Source organism: Musa acuminata, chromosome BXJ2-7 (assembly GCF_036884655.1).
Source record: "Musa acuminata AAA Group cultivar baxijiao chromosome BXJ2-7, Cavendish_Baxijiao_AAA, whole genome shotgun sequence".
Taxonomy (NCBI): Eukaryota; Viridiplantae; Streptophyta; class Magnoliopsida; order Zingiberales; family Musaceae; genus Musa; species Musa acuminata.
The window spans coordinates 25,644,064-25,667,293 of record NC_088344.1 but is presented as its reverse complement, the minus strand read 5'-3'; the positions used below and the strand labels follow the sequence as shown (position 1 = coordinate 25,667,293).

The 23,230-nt window shown below is 39.6% G+C and overlaps 1 protein-coding gene across 2 annotated transcripts in view; it reads left to right on the top strand.

Annotated features, from left to right (window-relative positions):
• Positions 1-14,920, top strand: part of LOC135617460 (phospholipid-transporting ATPase 3-like) — a 35,647-nt gene extending 20,727 nt beyond the window's left edge. The window contains exons 14-27 of one of the 2 annotated variants that reach the window (XM_065117676.1): positions 3,017-3,166; positions 3,274-3,387; positions 6,625-6,767; positions 7,018-7,119; positions 7,192-7,255; positions 7,345-7,557; positions 8,321-8,486; positions 8,660-8,739; positions 12,333-12,569; positions 12,967-13,188; positions 13,265-13,432; positions 13,541-13,903; positions 13,975-14,081; positions 14,343-14,920. In XM_065117676.1, coding sequence (XP_064973748.1) covers positions 3,017-3,166; positions 3,274-3,387; positions 6,625-6,767; positions 7,018-7,119; positions 7,192-7,255; positions 7,345-7,557; positions 8,321-8,486; positions 8,660-8,739; positions 12,333-12,569; positions 12,967-13,188; positions 13,265-13,432; positions 13,541-13,903; positions 13,975-14,081; positions 14,343-14,643 — 2,430 coding nt within the window. In that variant the 3' untranslated portion in view covers positions 14,644-14,920. The remainder of the gene's footprint in view (positions 1-3,016; positions 3,167-3,273; positions 3,388-6,624; positions 6,768-7,017; positions 7,120-7,191; positions 7,256-7,344; positions 7,558-8,320; positions 8,487-8,659; positions 8,740-12,332; positions 12,570-12,966; positions 13,189-13,264; positions 13,433-13,540; positions 13,904-13,974; positions 14,082-14,342) is intronic. The other variant, XM_065117677.1, reaches the window with a different exon arrangement.
• The last annotated feature ends 8,310 nt before the right edge of the window (positions 14,921-23,230 follow it).

Sequence of the window (23,230 nt, the reverse complement as noted above, 5' to 3'; positions counted from 1 at the left end):
CTAGGCCTTCGTATTTTTGATTCGTTATGTAAGAACATGAACAGAAAAGGGTTTATCACAATCATGGCCACAAAATTATATGTGAATAAGTTATATTGCAGTTGGGTCTATATTGTCATAAAAAACAGCAGTGTACTGTTATGACTTGTGACCTTCAAAAAGTGTAGTACAATTGTTGTTTGTCTGCCATAACATAATAAAGCAGGGAAGGGGAGGTAGAAGGCTAAGCAATTTGAGATAAAAGAACAAGGATTTCTTTTATTTAATTATTAAGTCATGCAGCACTCTGTTTTGACAGCGGATATGGACTTTTATAGTTAAGTTTTTTCTGACTCTGGAATTGAATGAAATATAAGTTACCCATTTTTTCAGTCAGATTAATTACTTACTCTTGATACTCCTGTAGTAACTAGTGATCTTTGAATAGCCACAAAATTTATGATGTGAATGTTCTCAAAACACCTGCCTAGAATCTTGATTCAACCATTCCTTTCTCAGATTGAACACAATTGAACTTAGCTGTTCTGTTCTGAATGTAAATCACATTAGTTCCTTTCTGTAGTGCAATTTGCTTTCTTATGATTTATGACAATCTAGTGTTCATCCTCTAGTGATGAATGCCAATGCTTGATCTTAGAAGAATTAGTTTTTTGTAACCTGTTACTTCACTAACATTATCTTCGCTGTCAATATTGATGATGACTGAGATTGAAAACTGATCTGCACAGTTTGATGGTGAATGTCATCCTTTCTTGCAAAACTTGGTTAATATTAGAATTTGTCTTGTAACCCAGACTGATTTGGAACTTCCTGTGATTGCTCATAATTAGGCACGAGAATTGCAATTCAATGCAATTCGAACAATAATAGAGATGCTTCAGGGAGACAATCACAGTTGTTCATGACATGGGATGTCTGTTTTATCATTCCAAAGAGTTTTGAGATTGTTTGGTCTTCAAACATGGACAACACTGCTGCTGCATTATTAGTTTTAGTAAAACATAAGAGCAAGGTTCTGAATACCGTACCATCAATCGGTGTACCGATCAGTTGTCGGTATGGTATGTACCGAGTTATACCGAGCATGCCAACACATGAGACACTAAGGTGTAGTGATGTACCACCCATACTGGTCCTCTATCGGATTGGTATGTACCGCCCATACTGAGTGGTATGGTATGGTATTGCAAATCATGCATTTGAGTAACAGAGAGAGATAGAACAAGAAAGGCAGAGGAGATGAACAGAAGGGGCTAAAGCTATTTAATAGATCTAAAATTCTGTCTTTCTTAAGAAAATGCACTTTATTTATTACAACTGGACATATATTTCTTTAATATTTTCGGAATCTAAATAGATACTGAGAAGGGAAGGAAGTTACTTTTTTTTTTTTAATAAGGGAAGGAAGTTTCCCTATTAAGCCACCCAAACATAGCAGTTAACTTCCCCCTAATTGAGAAAGTGTGAGCGAATCTAGATACTTCTATGTAATTTTTCTAATTTCAGAATAACAAAATATATATATTTTATTATTCATACATCCATGCATTTCCCCTTTTGACTTCAATTTAATTTTGCAGCTGATCTTTATTTGGTTTAATTTCTTGGTAAATTAACTAATTCTGTTGTGCACCTAGCTTTATAATTGCTGCATGCTTTTCTTTAGAAAATTTTATATCTTGGTATTAGCGATGAGAGAGGAAAGAGAAGAAAAAACAAGACTTATCGAGATCAGGCAATCACAAATTCTGAACTCTCCTGGGATTCGATTTAGTTTGAATCATCAACTTGGATTGAAATTGCTGAAATTTCAAAACTGCTGAAGCTGCCAAACATGCTTGTAAATTTCAGTAAAACCATAGGAATTGCCAAAATGATCAAAAGTCAAAACTGTTCTATACCTTATCAACTCGAAATATAACTTTTGTTGACTAGTTGTTCAATCAAAGTAATGCTCTGGATTCGGATTAGCTAAATTTGTAAAAGCTGAATACAAGTTACTGAAAACCCTGACATAACAAGGCTTCTGCATGTTCCAAACTATGAAAATTAAAGATTTTATAAAGAGGCCAAAACCAATATCAAAATTGATATTGAACCATTTATCTTTTGCTTTTGCAGGCTGTTGACTTATCTTTTTTTTTTTTTGCTTCCACTCTATAGATATTGGGTTTGTTATCTGCTTTTCATGTTTTAATATCTCTTGGCAATTATTTTTCATCATACTTGAGTATGGAAATAGCTTAAGTGGTTCTCAACCACTTGACTGTTGCACCTTTAAGCTATTGCCTAATATTTGTCTGACTGCTCCTTTGATTTAGGAGTTCAAGCTAAACTTTTATAATGTCTACTCTACAAGATGAGACAAGTTGAAGCATACACCATGGTAATTGGATCTTATGTAAGGGTAGTCACAGCAGACAGATTACTGCAAAAGAAAGAAATAACTGAAATTTAAAATGAGAACAGAAGGCACAGGAAGGAAAAATGAGGGGAAACAACTGGCAATCATGCTAGATCCACTAAACCTTTTGCTTTCTGCTTATGTCCAGCATTGTCGAATAAAGAGATAAACGAGATTCCAACCTGCCTTTTCTTTTATTACTGCTTGAATAGATCACTGAAATGTAGGATGCAATTCTTACTTTAGATCTTCTATTATTAGCAACTGAAACAGAAATAACTAAAGTAGAACTAATATTTACCTGGTTCATTTATATCAAATTCTTATCTTTCCCTAATAAACATTATGGAAAATGAAGAGAACATACTCTGATTGGAATTTCCATGTCCTTTATGGATAGTTAGAACATAGGAAATTTTGCCTTGGTATGCAATGAAAGTCAAGATGCACCAGAATAAGCATAGCTAAATCATAATTATATTATAGCATTTAAATCATGTTGGTGAACACACAACAATATTTGACATACAAACAAACTTTCATTGCATTTTTATCCTATTCATTAGCTTCTTGACTGTTTATGATGCTAAATCTAAGTGATTCTTGGTGTAGGTGGAATACATATTTTCCGACAAAACAGGAACATTAACTAGAAACCTGATGGAGTTCTTCAAGTGTTCAATCGGTGGAGAGGCATATGGAACTGGTATTACCGAGATTGAAAAAGGACAAGCACAACGCACTGGAAAAAAAATGAATGAGGTATGTGTATGTCATTCTTGCGAGATGGCACTAGTAGCAATTACCTTGAAGCATTTAGAGTTCTAATTCAAGTTACTGATGCATATTTTCTTTATTTCTGCTTATAGGTTAATAGGTCAGAGTCGTCAGACACAGCAGTTCATGAGAAAGGTTTTAACTTTGATGATGCCAGGATTATGTGTGGTGCTTGGAGGAATGAGCGTGATCCTGAGATCTGCAAGGTAGATTCAAGGATCTTTACAAAGTTGTTCTTTTGGTATTTGGTTACAGAGAATTATTTTGATTGATTTTGTAAACGAAGTTCTGTTACATGAATGAGTTGTAGAATTTCTTGTCACATTAAAGTGGCCACTTCTTTACTTTTCCCATATGTATGGTTCATCATTAAGGTTCTTTTTGTTTACCTTTATCTTTCTATTTTTGTGTACCCAGACCTTATTCACCATTAAGGATCTTTTTGTTAGTAATGTGTACCTATATCGGGGTGTTTATTTTCCACCATCATCCAAATTTAGATTTTTGTGTATGATTAGTTTATTCAATAATATAAGTTAATCATTCTAACAATTGGTTGGAACATACTTTTGTACCTCTACTTCAAGCTAGTTCATATAATAAATTTTGTTTCCCTATTTGGATGGTAGTTCCCTTCTAATGTATTACGGATGCTTGTTTAGTTTGATTTATTTGCAATGGAAAGTTGAACTTGGTGATTATTATATGACATGCTTTGACTTAGCTGTGGACATAAATCAGTTCTTGTGCTTTCATGTGTGGCAGTGTTGTTAGGATGAGTCTAAATACTAACATTTGATGCCTCTTAAAGAACAATTGAACTATCGAAGTGCAAACATCTAAAACCACGGTTCTAAATACTGTGGCAAATTGGCACATGTACCAGTCTTTTTCTGGCAGTTTCGTCCATTTCAGCCTTCTTTTCATTTAGGGTTCTCACTCATGGCCTCTCTATTTTTATTTCTCGCCTGTGGCCTCCCTCCCTCCCTCCCTCCCTCTCTCTCCCTCTCTGTCTTGTTCAGCTTCCACCCTTCAATGCCGCACCACTTGCCACTGTTGGCCCTGGTACTCCTCTCCTCTAATCCACCTTTTCCCTCTATCTTCTCTTCATATCTAAAACCTTGGTTATGTGAATTGTCAGAATTGTAGGAAGGAGTAGATTCCTAACATATCCTAATTTGAAAGATTTTTCTGGTGATTCGAATTTTAATGGGTATATATGATCACAAAATTGGTACATTTTATATCAAATCCAAGATAAATATGGTTGGTGTAAGAAGGTCATCTGTCCAGCAAGCCTCTCTTCCCTCTGATATCTTGTATCTTGTAGCTAGCATCTTGGTGTGAATACATACGGAGACGTGCACAGAGAACAAGGAAAACAGGCATGGGGCAATTGGAAAAAACCAACTTAGGTGATAAAAAAAATATTTATATACTGTTGTTTTAATCATCACCTCACAAACAATTTCTAGCATCTGAAGATTATTTTGGGTTCATGGTCTGGGGATGATGTTTAACGGGATTCTTAATTTGGGACGGTTTCAAGATCATCCCATATAGTGATGATTGGTAAGACTGATTAGTTGGATTACTTTCTAGTTGCCCTTTCAATGAGAAAAATAACATGGGAAGAAAAAAAAGAAAATCACTATATCAAATCAATAAAAAAAAGAATCCATAAAAAATATTTATAGAACTAGTTGAGACCATTTGGAACCTCATCAAAACCAGTGTTTTTAAAAGCGCCTAGGCACTAAAAGATGCTAAGGTCCCAAAACACTCGAGGTGCTAGGTGCTCTCCTAGGTGCTCGCCTTAGTGAAGCGAGATGCTCTAGAATATTAAAATATAAAAAAATATATTAACTAGTGCTAAACAGTTCCAAACAAGGATTAACCACTCTAAATAGCTTTAAAGAGGGACTAAGAACAGTTCTAAAGAGGGATTAACCAGTGCTAAACAACTCTAAAGAGGCATTGAGAAGAGGAGTAATTGGCTTGTAGAGGAAGGTGGGGAAGGAGAGGGCAACGACAGTGGAGGAAACTTCAAACGAAGGTGGCGGCTGCAAAGGAAGCTTCATACGAAGGCGATGTAGGTGGATGGAGCTTCGGATGAAGGCGTTGGTGGCAGAGGGAGCTCCAAATGAAGGCGTCAGTGGTGGAGGGAGTTGCGCTGAAGGCAGCGACAGCAGAGGGAGCTTTGGATGAAGGCATCAGTGATGGAGGGAGATGTGTGCGAAGGCAGCGACAGCGGGGGGAGCTTTGAATGAAGGCGTTGGTGGTGGAGGGAGTTAAGGCAGTGGCAACGGAGGGAGTTGCGCACGAAAGCAGCGGTGGCGGACATAGGGTTTAGGGTTTCGAAGCTGGTTTGAGCGTGCGGGGGGGGGCGAGGAGGGGGTGTGGTTTATTGTTAGGGCTCTTCTCTTTAGTAGTTTTAGTTTCAGGAATCAGAGCCCTACTGGTCCTAGCTTGGATTGGTATAAGTTCGAGTTGTAGTAAGTGGGGAGGAGCCACAATAGGACGAGCAATCCTCATTGTGCTCAGGATGCACAACTATCGACATAGGACCAATATAGTTTCAAGTTATACCAACATACTATGCGTTGATATCTTGGTACATATCGTGCTCCAGATAAGACTGAGCACGAAATTACTGCTTGTATTTAACTGTATTGGATTGTATTGCAAACCTTGGTTTGAATTTTGCACGATTTTGCAAAGGATGCCTATGGTTTTAAAATACAACCTTAATTCTTCATGCTTATGTTGTTGCCATTTAGACGCTTATTTAATAATGTGCAACTCTTGATTAGAAAGTTGAAGTTGATCTTTGCATTAAATTAAGCCAAATATACCTAGTTTAGATCTGCCATGAATTTAGCCTGGATCTAGTTGGATTTTGGTTGGGACCTAGGTTGGTGGTTGCTAATTTGATGCAAATTGGGGCAGATTGGGTCAAGGTCCATGTAAACCGAGCTAGATTTATATTGATTTGTCCAAGATCTATGAAGAACTAGGCTAGGTTCAGGTGATCCCAGACTTGATTCTCATATATCTAGGCAAGTTCCATGCAGATTTGGATTAGACCCATGTAAATCTGGCTTGGATCTATATTTATTTGATCTATATCAACACTACAGGGATTTAAGGTCTGGAGGATTAACTAATGATATTTCTCTCAACAAATCTCAATGTTGCAGATGAATTTATATGGCCTGCAGCAAATCATTATGCTATTTTTGTTTTTCATTAATTTTTGTGTATATCAACCTCTTCTCAAGTATAAATAATTATATAAAAATGTGGGAAATGTGTAGCCTAATGCTGTTTTATGAGCATTTCTTTCTTTTTAGGTGAATAAAATTAGACTATATCTTTGGACTTGATCATTACATTTAGTTTACTACTACACTGTTTTGAAGTTGATCCTATTTCATGTGTAGGAATTTTTCAGATGTCTTGCTTTATGTCATACCGTTCTTCCAGAAGGTGATGAATCACCAGAAAAGATCGCATATCAAGCTGCATCACCAGATGAGGCTGCTCTTGTAACTGCTGCAAAGAATTTTGGTTTCTTCTTTTGTAGGTAATATTAAGATTGTGTTTTTTGTTTGGTTTTCCATCTTGGGTATAACATATTTAGCCTTTTGTCCCTTTTTAAAGTTAAAAAGTTTTAAAAACTAGTTCTTGTACCCATTCTGGAACCTATAATCTTATAGGACTGTACCAATATTGAAAATATTAAAAAACAATGTCAGTACTGATCCATATATTCAGCATTCATTGGATTTAAATCCATGTTTAATTTTTTTTTCTTTTTTGTTCTATTTCCACAGGCGTACACCAACTACCGTCATGGTACGTGAATCACATGTTGAAAGGATGGGAAATATACAGGATGTGTCCTATGAGATCCTAAATGTTCTTGAATTTAACAGGTAAGTTTAAGTTCAAGTTCTGACCTGAGTTATATCAAGGCATTTGCTATATATGCTTTTGGTTTTTGATAGCACGAGGAAGCGCCAATCGGTTGTGTGTCGCTATCCTAATGGAAGACTTGTCCTCTATTGTAAGGTAAGATTTTGGTCTTAAGACTTCTAGGCATACTATTGTACAAAGTTAATCCTAAGATAGTTAACTCTTAAGTTATAAATTATTCACAGGGTGCTGATACTGTTATATATGAAAGATTGGCCGATGCAAATCAAGATATTAAAAGATTAACCAGGGAGCACTTGGAGCAGTTTGGTTCTGCAGGTCTACGTACACTTTGCCTTGCCTATCGGGAATTAACAAATGACTTGTATGAAAAATGGAATGAGAAATTTATTCAAGCCAAATCGTCTCTGAGAGATCGTGAGAAGAAACTTGATGAGGTGTGCTGGGTTGTGACTGTTCTCTTAAAACTGTTTTTGTGGACCAATTGTAGTTCTATGCTCCTTAGTATGTGTTTGTTGTGTTATACACATATTTCATTCATTGCACATCTGAATATCTGTTGTGTTATACACATAATTCATATATTGCACAAATCTGAATGCCTTTTCTCTTACTCATATTTAAGCTATTTGATTATATTGATAGTAGGAACAGTACTTTTTGAACAATAAACTTAACTATCTTAATTTGTAGTGTTTGTCCTGTTTTATTTTATTTGCTTGCCCTTGACTTTCCCTTTTATTTTATTTTATTTACCTGTATTATAGAATTTTGTGTCTGTAAATTATGCAAGTTGAAAGGCACGAGAGAAAACACAAGTTTGACCCTTAAAAATAGAAATTTATTAAAACGTGTAAAAAGCTTACAACCAGCAACAGTTGCTGACAAAAGAGAGCTAGGAGTGAGGAAGACAAGGATATTCACCATGAATTCTGCACATGGAGTGACCCACTATTTGCCTGTTCTCTTGAATACTACCTGTTCATAGATGCTGAGATGGTTTATGATGTAATTTGACTTTCCAACGTTCCTTCTTAATTGCTTTTACCATGTTATAATCTCAGCATATTGGTGATATTTTGCCAAACACTTGGTATGATTGACTTAAGTGATATCTGCAACTGGATTTATTTGTTGGGAAGCTGAGTGGGTAAATGTATTCTGCAGCCAATGTGTAACTTTTCAATTTCTTTGTTATAGGTGGCAGAGCTGATTGAAATGGGTCTCATACTAATAGGATGCACTGCTATTGAAGATAAACTTCAAGATGGAGTTCCGGCTTGTATAGAAACTTTGTCTCAAGCTGGAATAAAAATCTGGGTGTTGACAGGAGATAAGATGGAGACTGCAATAAACATAGCATATGGTATGTCAAATATTATGTCATATAGGTCTGTGATTGCTTCACATCAAGAACTAGAGTGCTAAAAAATAATTGTAGCATCTTGTCGTATAGCTATTGATATTTCCATGTGAATGTATCATTGATTCTATTCTCAAGTTGAAAGCTTATTGAGTGATGCCTATACTTGTGTGCAGCTTGCAATCTGATCAATAATGACATGAAGCAATTCATTATCACTTCGGAAACTGATGCAATTAGGGAGGCCGAGGACAAGGTACGATGAACTGGCCTGGATTCTTATAATACACTAACTTGAATAGTGTGCTATAAAAGCAGATTGTTGCTGATAGCCTATAGCTCATGCATCAGGGCTACATAAACCAACTACTAAACCTTGAGTATAATTTATTTCTATACCTTTTCTTTTAAGGTATATTTGTCTTAGGTACTTTGCAACTTCAAAGGCAAAAAAGTTGCTTTTGCTTTGGGGAAGTACTTAAGAACTCCTTATATAGGGTTAGATGCTCCTTACTACTCATGATAGAACTAATGATAAAACCGTTGATGACATCAACACATTGACTATTACAATTTTGCCATCACCACCACTTTTACCACTGCCTCCAGATATTAATCATCATTGTTGCTGCCACTGCCACTGGTGTCTATCAACACTGCCATCAGTAGCCATTGCCAATACCAACCACCACCATTTGGTCATAGCCACCATGGCTACTACTATTGCTATCACATTTTCCATAGCCACCACCGTCACCATGATCACATCATTGCCAGTATTTCCACAATTATCATTATCACTACTACCATTATTGCTAGTATCCTACTGCTCTGTATCATCAGAACGATTAGTCTCCGAAAAAAATGACCATCACTGTACTATTATTGGCAATAGGATCCTCGATAATATGGTGGCTACGAATATGACAAGCTCCGGTCTCTGTCTACATCGTAGAGGTTCTGTCACATCTGCTTGAAGTTATAAACTGCCTTCCCTTTCCCTTGTTTCTTGCGAGTATAAACGTTACGCATGGTTCCTCGAGTGATCTATATCTTGGATGACATGCGTAAAATGCTTAGTCTATGTCTCACCATGAGGTTGAGTAGATGGAACCATTGATTTGTTGGCATGGATGCTAGCATCAGTCGAGGCATTACCGTCGACATTGTTGCTATCTCTACAAACCTTGTGAAGTGCTGACTGCAATGGAGAAGGTATCTCATCATCGGACTGAAATTGTTGCTCATTGATTCTTTCTAAGGGATCGATTGATGCTACTTCCTTTCCCTTTCCCTTCCCCTTCCCCTTCCCCTATGCACAATTGTGATTGTTTGGTTGTCTGACCACCACGTTCTAAACGAGGGGATCTTCCTCCTTTTGCGAATATTATTCCTTTTCTTCTATAACCTCAGTGATAAAACGAGATGGATATGGGAACCTCCTACCTCATAAAGCAATGGAACTTAGGTTTTTGTTGCTTCAACCCATCCCAGCATCGATTGAGAATTTTCATTGTAGAATTGGATGTCAAAAGGATTGATCTTTGGCTCCTCTAGCTCTTTATCAAGCTCGACACCCCATAACCTTAGACGCATATTGTTGTGCACTTATGCCAGCTTCTCTAGGCGTATATATGATTGTCTAATTGCTACTAAAATTAAGATAAACACACTAATAATATAAAAAACACATCCAATTGGCCCTAGTTGGTTCTAAATATGTGGTGATTAGGTATAATTACCACTAAATCGACTCTAATAGTGAGGTAATGGCCCTAATGGTCCCTATAATATAAAGAATGACACTAATCAACCTTAACATGGTTTCATTAGGCCTAATTACCCCTAAATTGACCGTAAAAGTAAGGTTATGGCCCTAGTTGGCCTTAGATTTTGAAGAATGATACTAATCACCATTAACTAGTTAAAATTGGGAAAAAGAGTGCTAATATAAACTATAAAGAGAAATACACTAATCACCCCTTAATATGCTGTGGTTTAGCCTAATTACCCCTAAATTGCTCCTAAAACTAAGGTAATGACACTAATTGGCACTGAATTATATAATGACACCAATCACCTTATTAGGCCCTAATTGCTCCTAATTTTCCCTCAAAGTCAGACAATGGCTCTAATCGGCCCTAAAGGATTGCATTAATCAACATTAAATATCTATAATTAGGAAAAAAATATCTCTAATATCAAGAAAGATACACTAATCAAACCCTAACTACTCATACAAAGACATAAGTAAAGTCTAAACATGTCAAACTCTAACTAAAACATAGATGATAAATACCTTCAGTAGAAGAGATCTTCCACCAAATGTCAAGTTTGAACACTTAATCCCTCCAATTGAAGCTCTATGCCTTCTAATCTCCGATTTGGAAGCTCAATTGAGAAAAAGAGCAAGGAAGAGTGAGAGAGAGGGGGAAACTTGTGTGAGTGAGAGGGAGTGAAAGAGGGGAGGGAGGAAGGTTAATCTTTGAACCAGGTCAAAATTTTCTGGCCCTAGATGTGTATCGATCGAGATCCAACCATTAATGACCGAAACATGTCAGTAATGGTCATTTTTCGACTGTTTTGCCCAGTTTTTGGGGTGTACTGCCCAGTACGCCCCTTGCCTCCTTTTTTCTGCATGAAACGGGGCGGTGCATGTGCCGATTGCCCATTGGACCGATACATACCACCTGTACTATACTGTATCGGGCGAAAAGTCAATCCTTGACTATCACCACCACCATGTTAGCCCATTGTTGTTGCCACAAGCATCTCTACTGCCATTGTCATACCAGTGCATCACCTTTGCTGTCATCATCACCATTGTCACCACTACCAACATAACCACCATTGCTATCACCACCATATCATTTCCATGGTTGCCACCATCTCGCCACTGAGCAATGTCATGACCACTATGACCAACATCAGCACCATCATCACCTGCCACTGGATGCTATCACTATCAGGCCGCCGGTAAAAGCCATCACCAATGTTGATCGCTATTACCATCTACCACTGTCATTGTTATTACTAGTCCACAACAACTATCTGCCACTATTGCCACCTTTTTTGTCACCACCAAAACTAAACTACTATTTTCACCGCCATGGCTGCTACTTTTTTGTTATTGTAGCTGACACCACCTTTGCCACCACCATCGACAATCACCACCAGTGTCATTTCATTGTCACCACCACAACAGGCCACCACCATTGGCGCCACCACATTGGTCAGTTCCATCAGAATCTTTGGCTATCACTACTGCTATCAACTTACTGCAGCCCCCACCACTACATGCTGACATTGTCAACCCACTACCATCACCTCCCGAGAAGTTACTTTGTTATAACGACAACGATAAAGCCATAAGTCGGTCGACCACATGAATCTTTTACTGTCATTGAAATCTGTAAAATGTTATATGTTTAGTTAAGTTAAGAATATTTAAATTCTTATTTATAGTTTCTATTAAAGTTTTTTTAGGCTTTCCTCTATCTTTCTTTGTACCACTAATGATAATCATTTCATCACTTTTAACTACCTCATCCATAGGTTGATTCTCTCTCATTTTATCGTCTATAAAAGTGATACCTAATTATTCATGAATAAAAATATATATGGTAGCACAAAAGCAACTTACATAAAATATTTGTTTACTTGTATAAAATACTTTTAAAGCTAAAAAACTTTTATAACCAAATGTATATGGAAGCACAAAAGAAAAAGCCAGTTTTAAAGGGAGCATATGGCAGTACCATTATACCCATTCAGTTCTTTTCACTTAATCAAATGAAGTATGTTTCTGTTCCAAAAAATTGATTTAATTATACATATTGCTACTGCCAGGGTGACCCTGTGGAGATTGCACATATTATTAAAGACTCAGTGAATCATGATCTGAAACGATGCCTTGAAGAGGCTCAGCAGTACCTTCATATTTCTGGGCAGAAGTTGGCACTTATAATTGATGGCAAATGTTTAATGTATGCGCTGGATCCAAATTTACGTGTTAATCTGCTCAACTTAAGCTTGAATTGTAGTTCAGTAGTGTGCTGTCGTGTTTCTCCTCTTCAAAAGGCACAGGTAAAGTTTGGAAGTGTTCTTCTCATTTATGTTAAAACATTCTTTGCTGTTGACTTTTGTTGTTGGCAATAACAAGGGTAGCGCTAATTAATCATAAGGCCATGTATACATCACGAATGTTAAGTCCATTTTGCTCAGAATTTCAGTATTCCTTATATGTTAGGACTTAGGACTGGGTTGTTTCCTTTTCTGGACCATTTTTTGTTAAATTCCACTGCATTAGTTTGATATTGCTTCTGGTTGTAATCCCATTCTTTGTAATCCTCTTTTCAAATATCTAATTGAATCATTTCTTATCAGTCTTTTTTTGCTTTTCTAGTGTCTGAATTAAAGACTTTGAATATTATCATATGTTTTATTTGGTTCAAAACCCAATTGTGCACATTTGTGGTGCTAGGTTACTAGCCTGGTAAAGAAAGGTGCCCGAAAAATTACCCTAAGTATAGGTGATGGTGCGAATGATGTGAGTATGATCCAGGCTGCTCATGTTGGTGTTGGCATAAGTGGTCTGGAAGGAATGCAAGCTGTAATGGCCAGTGACTTCGCCATTGCTCAGTTTCGTTTCCTTACTGATCTTCTTCTTGTACATGGAAGATGGTCGTATACCAGGTTATGTAAGGTTGGTTTTATTTCCTTGGTTCTACCCAAGCTGTTAAGGCTAATAAATCTCGAGTCTTATAGACTTCTCCTTGCAGGTTATCACATACTTTTTTTACAAGAATCTTACCTTTACATTGACCCAGTTTTGGTTCACCTTTCAAACTGGGTTCTCTGGTCAGAGATTTTATGATGACTGGTTTCAGTCATTATACAATGTCATTTTTACAGCACTTCCTGTGATCATCGTTGGACTGTTTGACAAGGTACTTGTGGCCTACCATGTGCTCTTTATAGTCTTTTATCATTCTAGACATTGTCATGCCAAGTGAATCTATATGCAGTCTTTTAAACCGAGGTTTGCTACTGTCCAGGATGTGAGTGCTTCCTTGTCAAAGAAGTATCCAGAGCTCTACAAGGAAGGAATTAGAAACATGTTCTTCAAATGGAGAGTCGTGGCAGTATGGGCATTTTTTGCCTTGTACCATTCTTTGATCTTCTATTACTTCACGACTGCTGCAAGTCAGAATGGTCATAATTCTTCAGGGAAGATATTTGGTCTTTGGGATGTTAGTACTATGGCCTTCACTTGCGTTGTGGTGACTGTCAACTTGCGTCTTCTCATGGCATGCAATTCAATTACCAGGTGGCACCATCTGAGTATTTCAGGGAGCATTTTAGCCTGGTTTGTATTCATCTTCATATACTCTGGAGTAATGACCCCCTATGATAGACAAGTAAGTTCTCAGTCATCTTTCTTCACTAGCACTTGTTTATTTTGACTCTTATTAATTTGTTCTTGTCACAGGAAAATATCTTCTTTGTCATATATGTGCTGATGAGTACATTTTTCTTCTACCTCACGCTTTTGCTTGTCCCCATTGTTGCACTTCTTGGTGATTTCTTATATCTGGGGTAAGACTTGTTTTATTAATTGCTATATATAGATATTGTTGTTAGAACACAAGTTCCTCCTTGAAACAATTTCTGATTTTTTTTAAAAGGTAATTTCAATGATGAACTTTAAATTTAAATCGACTTGTTAATTTTGTCCCGAATCTTCTCGGGCTATGATTCACATACGAAACACTGTCACAAGCCTCCAAATGTTTGCTTCTAGTTTCTACTGTTATTTATGTTCAATATGATTTTTATTAATTTAGACTACATTTTCAGGATCCAGAGATGGTTTTTCCCCTACAATTATCAAATTGTCCAAGAGATTCACAGACACGAGTTAGAAGGTACTAGCAGGACGGAGTTACTGGAAATTGGAAATCATCTAACACCAGATGAAGCAAGAAGCTACGCTATATCACGGCTTCCGAGAGAAAAGTCCAAGCACACTGGTTTTGCTTTTGACTCGCCCGGTTACGAGTCATTTTTCGCGTCACAGCAGGGTGTTTTTGCACCACAAAAGCCATGGGATGTAGCCCGTCGAGCCAGTACAAGGTCCAAAAGAACATCTCAAAGATAATTCTTTTTGTTTCATCCAATGTAGATTTGTTTGTCATCACTAGTTAAGAATGTAAATTAGCTGTGGGTTGTAGCTTTTTCATATTTCTTTTCACGGTTTTATTTCTCATTATCTATTTTCTCATACATCATTTTGTCTAGAAAACAAACATATATCCAATCGATTGCTTGTTCGAGGCTGAAGGATGTTAGGTTGACATATTTTCCCCCAGTATAGAATTCATATCATAATCATTTGCTGGTAATGTACATTTGAGTTTTTTTTGTGCTGCTTTCTACTCGTAACCCTTTCTCTGATGCTGATCTACAATTTGATTTTGGTGGTGAAGAATCAAGATCGTTCGCCTCCAGCGGGTCGGGTTTGAGCTCTAGCTTCCGAGTCGGACACTCCCTGGGACTAATCGCCTACTCCTCGGGCTCCGGTTCCTGCACATAGGTCGGTGTCGGGAAGGGGCTCCCAACCTTGACTCCTCCGAAGATCTTGTTAGTGTTGAGTGGCCAGAGAGGGACCTCCTGTTGAAAGACCCCTTGAGGGGTTTTTATCTTCCCCTCATAGGAATCGATTATACTTGGGTTGTTTATTATTGTTGGTGATATACCTGGTTGGCGTCATCCTGGTTTTTGGGGGATGGCATTGTGCATGGTTGGCACCATCCTGGCCTTTGAGGGACGATGCTATGCGCGGTCGGCGCCGTCACAGCCTTTGCGGGACGGTGATGTGTACGGTTGGCACCGTTCTGACCCTTGTGGGACGGTGTCGTGTACGGTCGGTGCTTGCCATCCTGGTCTTTGCAAGGTGGCGTCATGCTTGGCGGGTGCTGTGTTGGGTTGGCACCGTCCCGACCTTTGTGGGTCGGCATAGCCCAACCTTGACTCCTCCGAAGATCTTGTTAGTGTTGAGTGGCCAGAGAGGGACCTCCTATCGAAAGACCCCTTGAGGGGTTTTTATCTTCCCCTCACAGGAATCGATTATACTTGGGCTGTTTATTATCGTCGGCAATGTACTTGGTTGGCGTCATCTCGATTTTTGGGGGATGGCACTATGCACGGTTGGCACCATCCTAGCCTTTGAGGGACGATGCTATGCGCGGTCAACGCCGTCATAGCCTTTGCGGGACGGTGATGTGTACGGTCGGCGTCGTTCCGACCCTTGTGGGACGGTGCCGTGTACGACCGGTGCCTGCCATCCTGGTCTTTGCAAGGTGGCGTCATGCCTGGCGGGTGCTGTGTTGGGTTGGCATCGTCCCGACCTTTGTGGGTCGGCACTGTGCCGACTCGGCCCTTGCGGGTCGGCTTAGTATTCGCTCGGTGTCGTCCCGACCACTTTGGGACGGTGCTGTGCTTCGTTAGTGCCACCCTACCTTCGTGGGAATAGCGTTGACTGAGGCGTGTTATCCTAGGTGTTGACGTGGTTGTGAGTGATGGTAGGTTCCCAGGATGTGTCCTATCATTCTCTCCCCACCCACCCATAGAGCGGCTTACGTCGGGCTGCTTTATGGGGGCTTGGGCACAAGGTGCGGTAATGTAGCCGGGGCCGATATGCATCTTGATTTGGGGCTTCGGGGGGTTGATGCGGTCGGGATTTCGATGTTCGAGGGGTACGATTTGGATGTGATTGGTGCGGCTAGGTGGCGGGATTTAGGCGCTAAGTGACTGATGCGGCTAAGCGGCATGACTCGAGCACTTTATGACTGACATGGCCGAGCTGCGTGTCTCGGGCTCCGTATTGTTAGGATCAAGAGCACTAAGAGGGGAGGGGGGGGGGGGTGTGGGTGAATTAGTGCAGCGGAAAACTTTCGACGATTAAAACTGCATTCGTACGATAAAAATGATTTTGGTAAGAAAGCCGATTCGTAAATCACTTTAACTTGTGATCAAGCGAGATGCAATTAAAGCAAATATATAGAGGCAGTTTGCAGTTTAAGATAGACAACAGAATGTAATAGCAAACTGGAATACGACGTTCGTACGATAAAAGCGATTTCGGTATGAAAGTCAATTCGTAAATCATTTTAACTTGTGATCAAGTGAGATGCGGTTAAAGCAAAGATATAAAGGCAGTTTGCAGTTATGATGAAAATCAGAATGTAAGCGCAAACTGAAATATGATGTTCGTACGATAAAACCAATTTCTGTCTTAACGCCGATTCGGAAAATACTTAACTATGAAACACGTTCGTAAATGAGCAGAAGGCAGTAAGCTACTGAGGAGGTTTGCAGTAAAGATAAGATGCTCAAAGTAAATGCAAACTGAGATTTAGAGCGGTTCGGTCAATCTTGACCTACATCCACTTTTGGCTTCCTCCACCAACGAAGTCACCGACGTCCACTAGAGGCCTTCCTTTAATAGGCGAAGGCCAACTACCCTTTTACAGTTTCACTGCTTTTGACGGGCTTAGGAGACAACCCTTACAAACTTTCTCTCCTCTCTTGAAAGATCAAAACTTGGAAGAAAAGAGAGAGGAGAACTTCTAGCCTTTACAACACTTTTGAGCTCTAAAAATCACAGAGTAAGATTGGATTTTCGGTGCCTTTGGTTGCCCTTTCATGCAGGAAAGGGTGGGGTTTATATAGGCCCCAAACTGGTTTGAATTTGGAGCTCAAAATTATCTTTTCTCGGATTTTCGGGGTCATGGTAGTACTACCTCCTGACTGGGGCGGTACAACTGCTTGGCAGCTCGAAGACTGAGCCTCGCTTGGAGACTGAGCCTAGGTGGTGCCACCGCCTGACTAGGGCGGTTGTACCGCCTAGTCTCGCTCGGAGACTAAGTCCAAGCGATGCCACTACCTAACCTAGGCGGTTGCACCGCCCAGCTTTCCTAGGAGACTACCTCTTGGGCGGTGCCACCGCCCGGTAGGAATTCTGGTCCGAATGGGTTGATCCATTCGGCCCAATTTAGGTCTATCAAGGGCCCAATTGCCCCCAGATTAAGTTAATGGGATTACCTCCCATTCATAACTTAATCTACATGCTAACTATGATATTTCTTAAGACTTTTACTGCAACTTGCTCCGGTGCGTCAATAAATTCTTCCGGCGAGCTTCCGGCAAACTTCCGACGAACATCTGACGAACCTTCGACGATGCTCCGGCGGACTTCCGGCAAACTCCTGGACTTGCGACGATTCACTTGGCGAGTTCCGATGAGCTTCTTTGGCAAGCTCCTGGACTTCTCGGATTTGTTCCCGTAGAACCTCCAACGAGCGTCCGGACTTCCGTCGAACTCTCGAACCCCCAACGTGATCATGGTCTTGACTCCCGCGCAACTCCTACTGCATGTCTTACTGTTAGAACCCTTGCAGATTCTAAACTTGGGGTTGATCTCTTTAGGGGATCGGCCTCCTTGGAACTCTATAGGGGTTCCTCCCTCCAAGTTGCTGCTCAAAGGCTGCAGAAAAGATTCATCTATTGCTTATGAAAAGAGAAGGAATACATGGCTATTTATAGGGCTTCTAAACCCTAACTCCTAATAGGACTCCTACTTAAGACTCTTATTTCTAACCAACTCCTAATAGGACTCCTACTCAAGACTCCTATTCCCTTACAACTCCTAATTCTTCTCTAACAAAAAACCTCCTACATGAATGCCCCTCTCAATTAGGACTCTCCTAACTAGAGTCCTAACATAATGTCCCTCTCAATTAGGACTCTCCTAGCTAGAGTCCTAACAGTTTTACATGAATGTCCCTCTTAATTAGGACTCTCCAAGCTAGAGTCCTAATAGACCCGCCCTCTTCAAATCAGCCTTGTCCTCGAGGCTAATGATTCGTGAATTCTGGGAATTTGATCTTCAAGTCGTCATAGTTCTCCCAAGTGGCATCTTCTATTGGTAGGTTCGCCCACTATATTAGCACTTCATTAGTGGGTCGTCGTCGTCGAGTCACGATCCGTCGATCAATAATGGCACTTGGCTGGGTCTGGAGTTCTCTTTGGGTAGTCATATTTGGTGGGTGGCTTTGGGCTGTCTCCAAGCACTTATTTAAAACTTTCGTCTGGCTGTTGGTTTGTGGGTGATATGTCGTACTCCTTTTCAATTTAGTACCCTGCATATGGAATAACTTTGTCTAAAATCTGCTCTTGAATATGCAAGTAGAATTTGTCACAAGCACAATGCGTCCCTTATCACATAATTCTTTTGAGTCCCGATTGTAATGAGCCACGGAGCTTGGTGCTTCCTCTATTTTTTTTTATTTTTTATCTTACTGGTCTCCGAATCTTCCTGCCATTCCATCTTAATATCCTCAAGGAAGTCGCCATTTTTGCTGCTCGGGGGAAGATATCTTCTGCTCCAAGAGATATTTTAGGCTTTTATGGTCGGTCTTGATTTGAAAGTATCGCTTGATCAAGTACGATCTCCACCTCGTTGCTGCGTGCACAATGGCGAGCATCTCCTTATCATATGTTAACATGTTTTGATACGGGGAAGACAATGTCTTGCTAATGTATGTGAGTGGTCGACCATCTTGCATGAGAACGTCTCCCATTCTGTCTCCAGATGCATCGGCCTTAATGATGAAGGGTCGGTTGAAATCTGGTAGCGCTAGCATCGGCATCATCGTTATGGCTACCTTAAGTTTGTCGAAGGCAGTGGAGGCTCTGTCCGACCATTGGAAGACATCTTTTTCCAATAAGGAAGTAAGTGGTGCACTGATCTTTCCATAGTTTTTCACAAACTTACGGTAGTAGCCTGTTAAACCCAAAAAGCCATGTAGCAATTTTATGTTCCTCGGGGTAGGCCAGTTTTGCATTGCTTCAATTTTGAAGGGGTCCACCGTCACACCTTCCTCTGATATGATATACCCAAGATATTTCACCTTTTGTTGAAGAAAGTAAAAATTCGTAGTGGCCGTTGTGTGTTCGAAAGGCGGTTTTCGGTATAACTTCTTCATACACTCGTATTTGATAATACCCAGATCGAAGGTCCAGCTTTGTGAAGATTTGTACTCCCTTTTATCTAGCAATTCATCTGCTATTGGAATAAGGTATTTGTTCTTGATGGTTATGCTATTGAGAGCTCGGTAATCAACGCATATTCGCCATGTTCCGTCCTTCTTGTGTACAAGTAGCACCGGTGAAAAGTAGAGGTTGCAACTTGGCCGAATAACTCCTGTTTCAAACATCTCTTTTAAAATCCTTTCTATTTCATCATTCTGGAGATGTGGATACCGATATGGCTGAGTATTTGCTGGCGATTTGATTGGAAAAATCATTATACAATGATCATGCCGACGAGTAAGAGGTAGGTTGTGCGGCTCGTCAAATATATCTGAAAATTTAGCAAGCAAAGGAAATAGGTTTGGATCTTCAAATTCTATTGGCTCTCCTTTAATTTGCTGCTCAAGTTGTACCAAAAAGCCCCTGCATGCTTTATGCAAAACCTTCTCCATTTGTTGTGTGCAAATCATCGTTACGTCGCCCTCACGTTTCCTATGTAGTATCACCTGTTTCTCCTTACTGTAAAATTTTATAAATAGTTGCATAAAATTCTAAGAAATATCACCTAATGTTATCAACCATTTAATTCTGAGTATAGCCTCATGATCATCAAGAGGGAGGAGGAAGAAATCTGCAATATCTCTTGGTCCTACAGCAACAGTTTCACCTTACTGTTTAGGAAGTTATTAGTGCTGCCGTGTCGATGAGAATAGTGATCGGTTGTTGTTTGAGAAGGCCTCCAACTTTCATCGTTTGCGGGTTTAAGTAGCCAACTAGTGTATGTACCGTAACTTCGGTCGGTTGTGGCTCTTCTTCTGCATCTTTTTCTTCATGTTCAAGGCTCTCTTCTGAATGTTCAATGACCTCTTCTTCTATCGGTTCAATCATAAGAAGTCCTCCTTTACTACAACGATGCTCACGGCTCCACGGCTCGTCACAATGCCAACATAACCCCTTCGCATATCGCTCCCGAAGCTCTTCTCTTGTTAACCTCTTTGGTGTAGGGACTTGGTCAATAGTAGGGGGGGCTGAGGGCTTCAATATTACTAGTTGAGGAGTAACCCTAGTCCTCCAAGCTTCATGGTTCAATTGCTCCTCTTGATGTCGTGCGAAAGAGATGGCTGCCATAAGCGTATACGGTTGTCGCGCTTTAACTTCTCCTCGGATCTCCGGCTTCAAGCCCTTAATGAAGGTCCTCAATAGCTGTTTTTGAGACCAATCATGAGTTTGATTAGATAACCTTTCAAACCTGGTTTGGTACTCCTAAATGGTGGAAGTTTGTCGGATCTTTGCTAATTGTCCATCAATATTCTCATAATCGGTTGGTTTGAAGCGGATCAGCAGTCCTTCTTTGAATTGTTGCCATGAAAGGACTCCATAAGTATGTTCAAACCATTCAAACCACTGTATAGCATCCCCTTCAAGATGTATAGCTGCAATTTTCACCATAGATGCATCCGCGATTTTGTGGTACTGAAAATATCGCTCCGCGCGCGAGATCCAACCAATCGGGTCTCCTTCTTCCCATCTAGGGAAGTCCACTCTCATGCATGGATAGTTGGGTTCAGTCATAGAGCTTCCCCTCTCTTGGAAGTCATATCTTTGGGCTTGGTGTGATTGGGCAAAGCTCTCTCCTTGATGTGATTTCTTTGGGCTTAGTGGTCGGCCCAATCTGAGTTCGGTAAAGAGCGTCTGAATCTTATCCTCCATTCGTGCCTCCAAGGCTTTGAATTTAGCATTGATTGCCTCCTTAGATGCCATAGTATATGCCTCCAAATCTATGATGTTAAGATCTCTCTTTTGTTGTTAGGTTAAAGGCATGTATAGGTTGAGAGAAGTGATGGTCGAAAGAGTTGGTGGATCGGTGGATGTAGGCTACGATTTAGGCTTGTTTTGTGGCAGTTTTGGGTGCAGTTTGAGGGTGTGGTTTAGTGGAGTTTTAGGGCTGTGGATGAAAGTTTTGGATCTGTGGTAGATGGCAGCAAAGGTTTGATAGAAATCAGTGGAAGTTGCAGCAAGAATGTGCTGTCTTGTAAGAGTAGAATTGTCGTCGAAGAAACAATGGTTTCTCGATGTAATTTCTTCCAAAAGCTTAAGAGAATTGAGGAGGGAATTGATAGCTAAATCACAGGTTATATGACAGCAAGGATGTCTAATTTAATCAAGAGAATTTCGACAGTATAACAGCAAGAAAATTGGTGCAAGTTGCGATAGCAGAATTGTCGTCGAAAAATTTCAGCGGGTTATCCTCCATTCGCGCCTCCAAGGCTTCGAATTTAGCATTGATTGCCTCCTTAGATGCCATAATATATGCCTCCAAATCTATGATGTTAAGATCTCTCTTTTGTTGTTAGGTTAAAGGCATGTATAGGTTGAGAGAAGTGATGGTCGAAAGAGTTGGTGGATCGGTGGATGTAGGCTACGATTTAGGCTTGTTTTGTGGCAGTTTTGGGTGCAGTTTGAGGGTATGGTTTAGTGGAGTTTTAGGGCTGTGGATGAAAGTTTTGGATCTGTGGTAGATGGCAGCAAAGGTTTGATAGAAATCAGTGGAAGTTGCAGCAAGTATGTGCTGTCTTGTAAGAGTAGAATTGTCGTCGAAGAAACAATGGTTTCTCGATGTAATTTCTTCCAAAAGCTTAAGAGAATTGAGGAGGGAATTGATAGCTAAATCACAGATTATATGACAGCAAGGATGTCTAATTTAATTAAGAGAATTTCGACAGTATAACAGCAAGAAAATTGGTTCAAGTTGCGATAGCAGAATTGTCGTCGAAAAATTTCAGCGGGTTACGATGAAAATTTGCAGCAACACAAAATCATTTTTAGAGATGAATTCCTTAATATATCAATCTTAGATGGAAGCCAAGATGATCTATGAAGTGTATAAGAAATTTCATTCAAAAAAGATTGCAAATATATGGGTTAAGGCAACAATATGCCGCTGAAATTTTCTGTAGCACAGATTTTTAAGTATAGTAGATTGAACGTAAAAGATTAGTGGTTTATATTGAGAATTTTTCGATGAAACCAAATGGAAATCCACTGTTAGGAAGTGTCAAAGATGTCATAAAAAATTCGTAGAAATTTGGATAGAAAAAGTATAGTAGCAAGATCAAACAGATGGTGCTATGCGGTTGGAATTTTACAGTGCAGATTTTTAAGTATAGCAGATTAGACGTAAAATATCAATGGTTTATATTGATAATTTTTTGACAAAACCAAAGGAAATCTGCTGTTAGGAAATGTCAAAGATGTCATAAAAATTTCATAGAAATTTGGATAGAAAAAGTACAGTAGCAAGATCAAACAGATGGTGCTCTACGGTTGGAATTCTGCAATGTATCTTTCGTCGTAGAGATGAAAACTTTATGACGAAAAGTTTATGCAGCAATATAGAATAATTTTTTTTTGAATTTTCAAATAAGGATAACTAAATTGCAGCATCAGTAAGGTAGAAAATCAGAACCTATTGCAATTCACGGGGAAATCAAAGGATGATCCGTGGTGGTGGAGATGACGACAGAATTTGGTGATGATCTTTTAAGCAATTGTGAGAATTGCTTTGAGCGGTTGTGGAGGGTTGATGGATGGCTGTGGAAGGGCAGCGAGACGCCAAGAACGCTGCTCTGATACCAGGTGTTAGAACCCTTGCA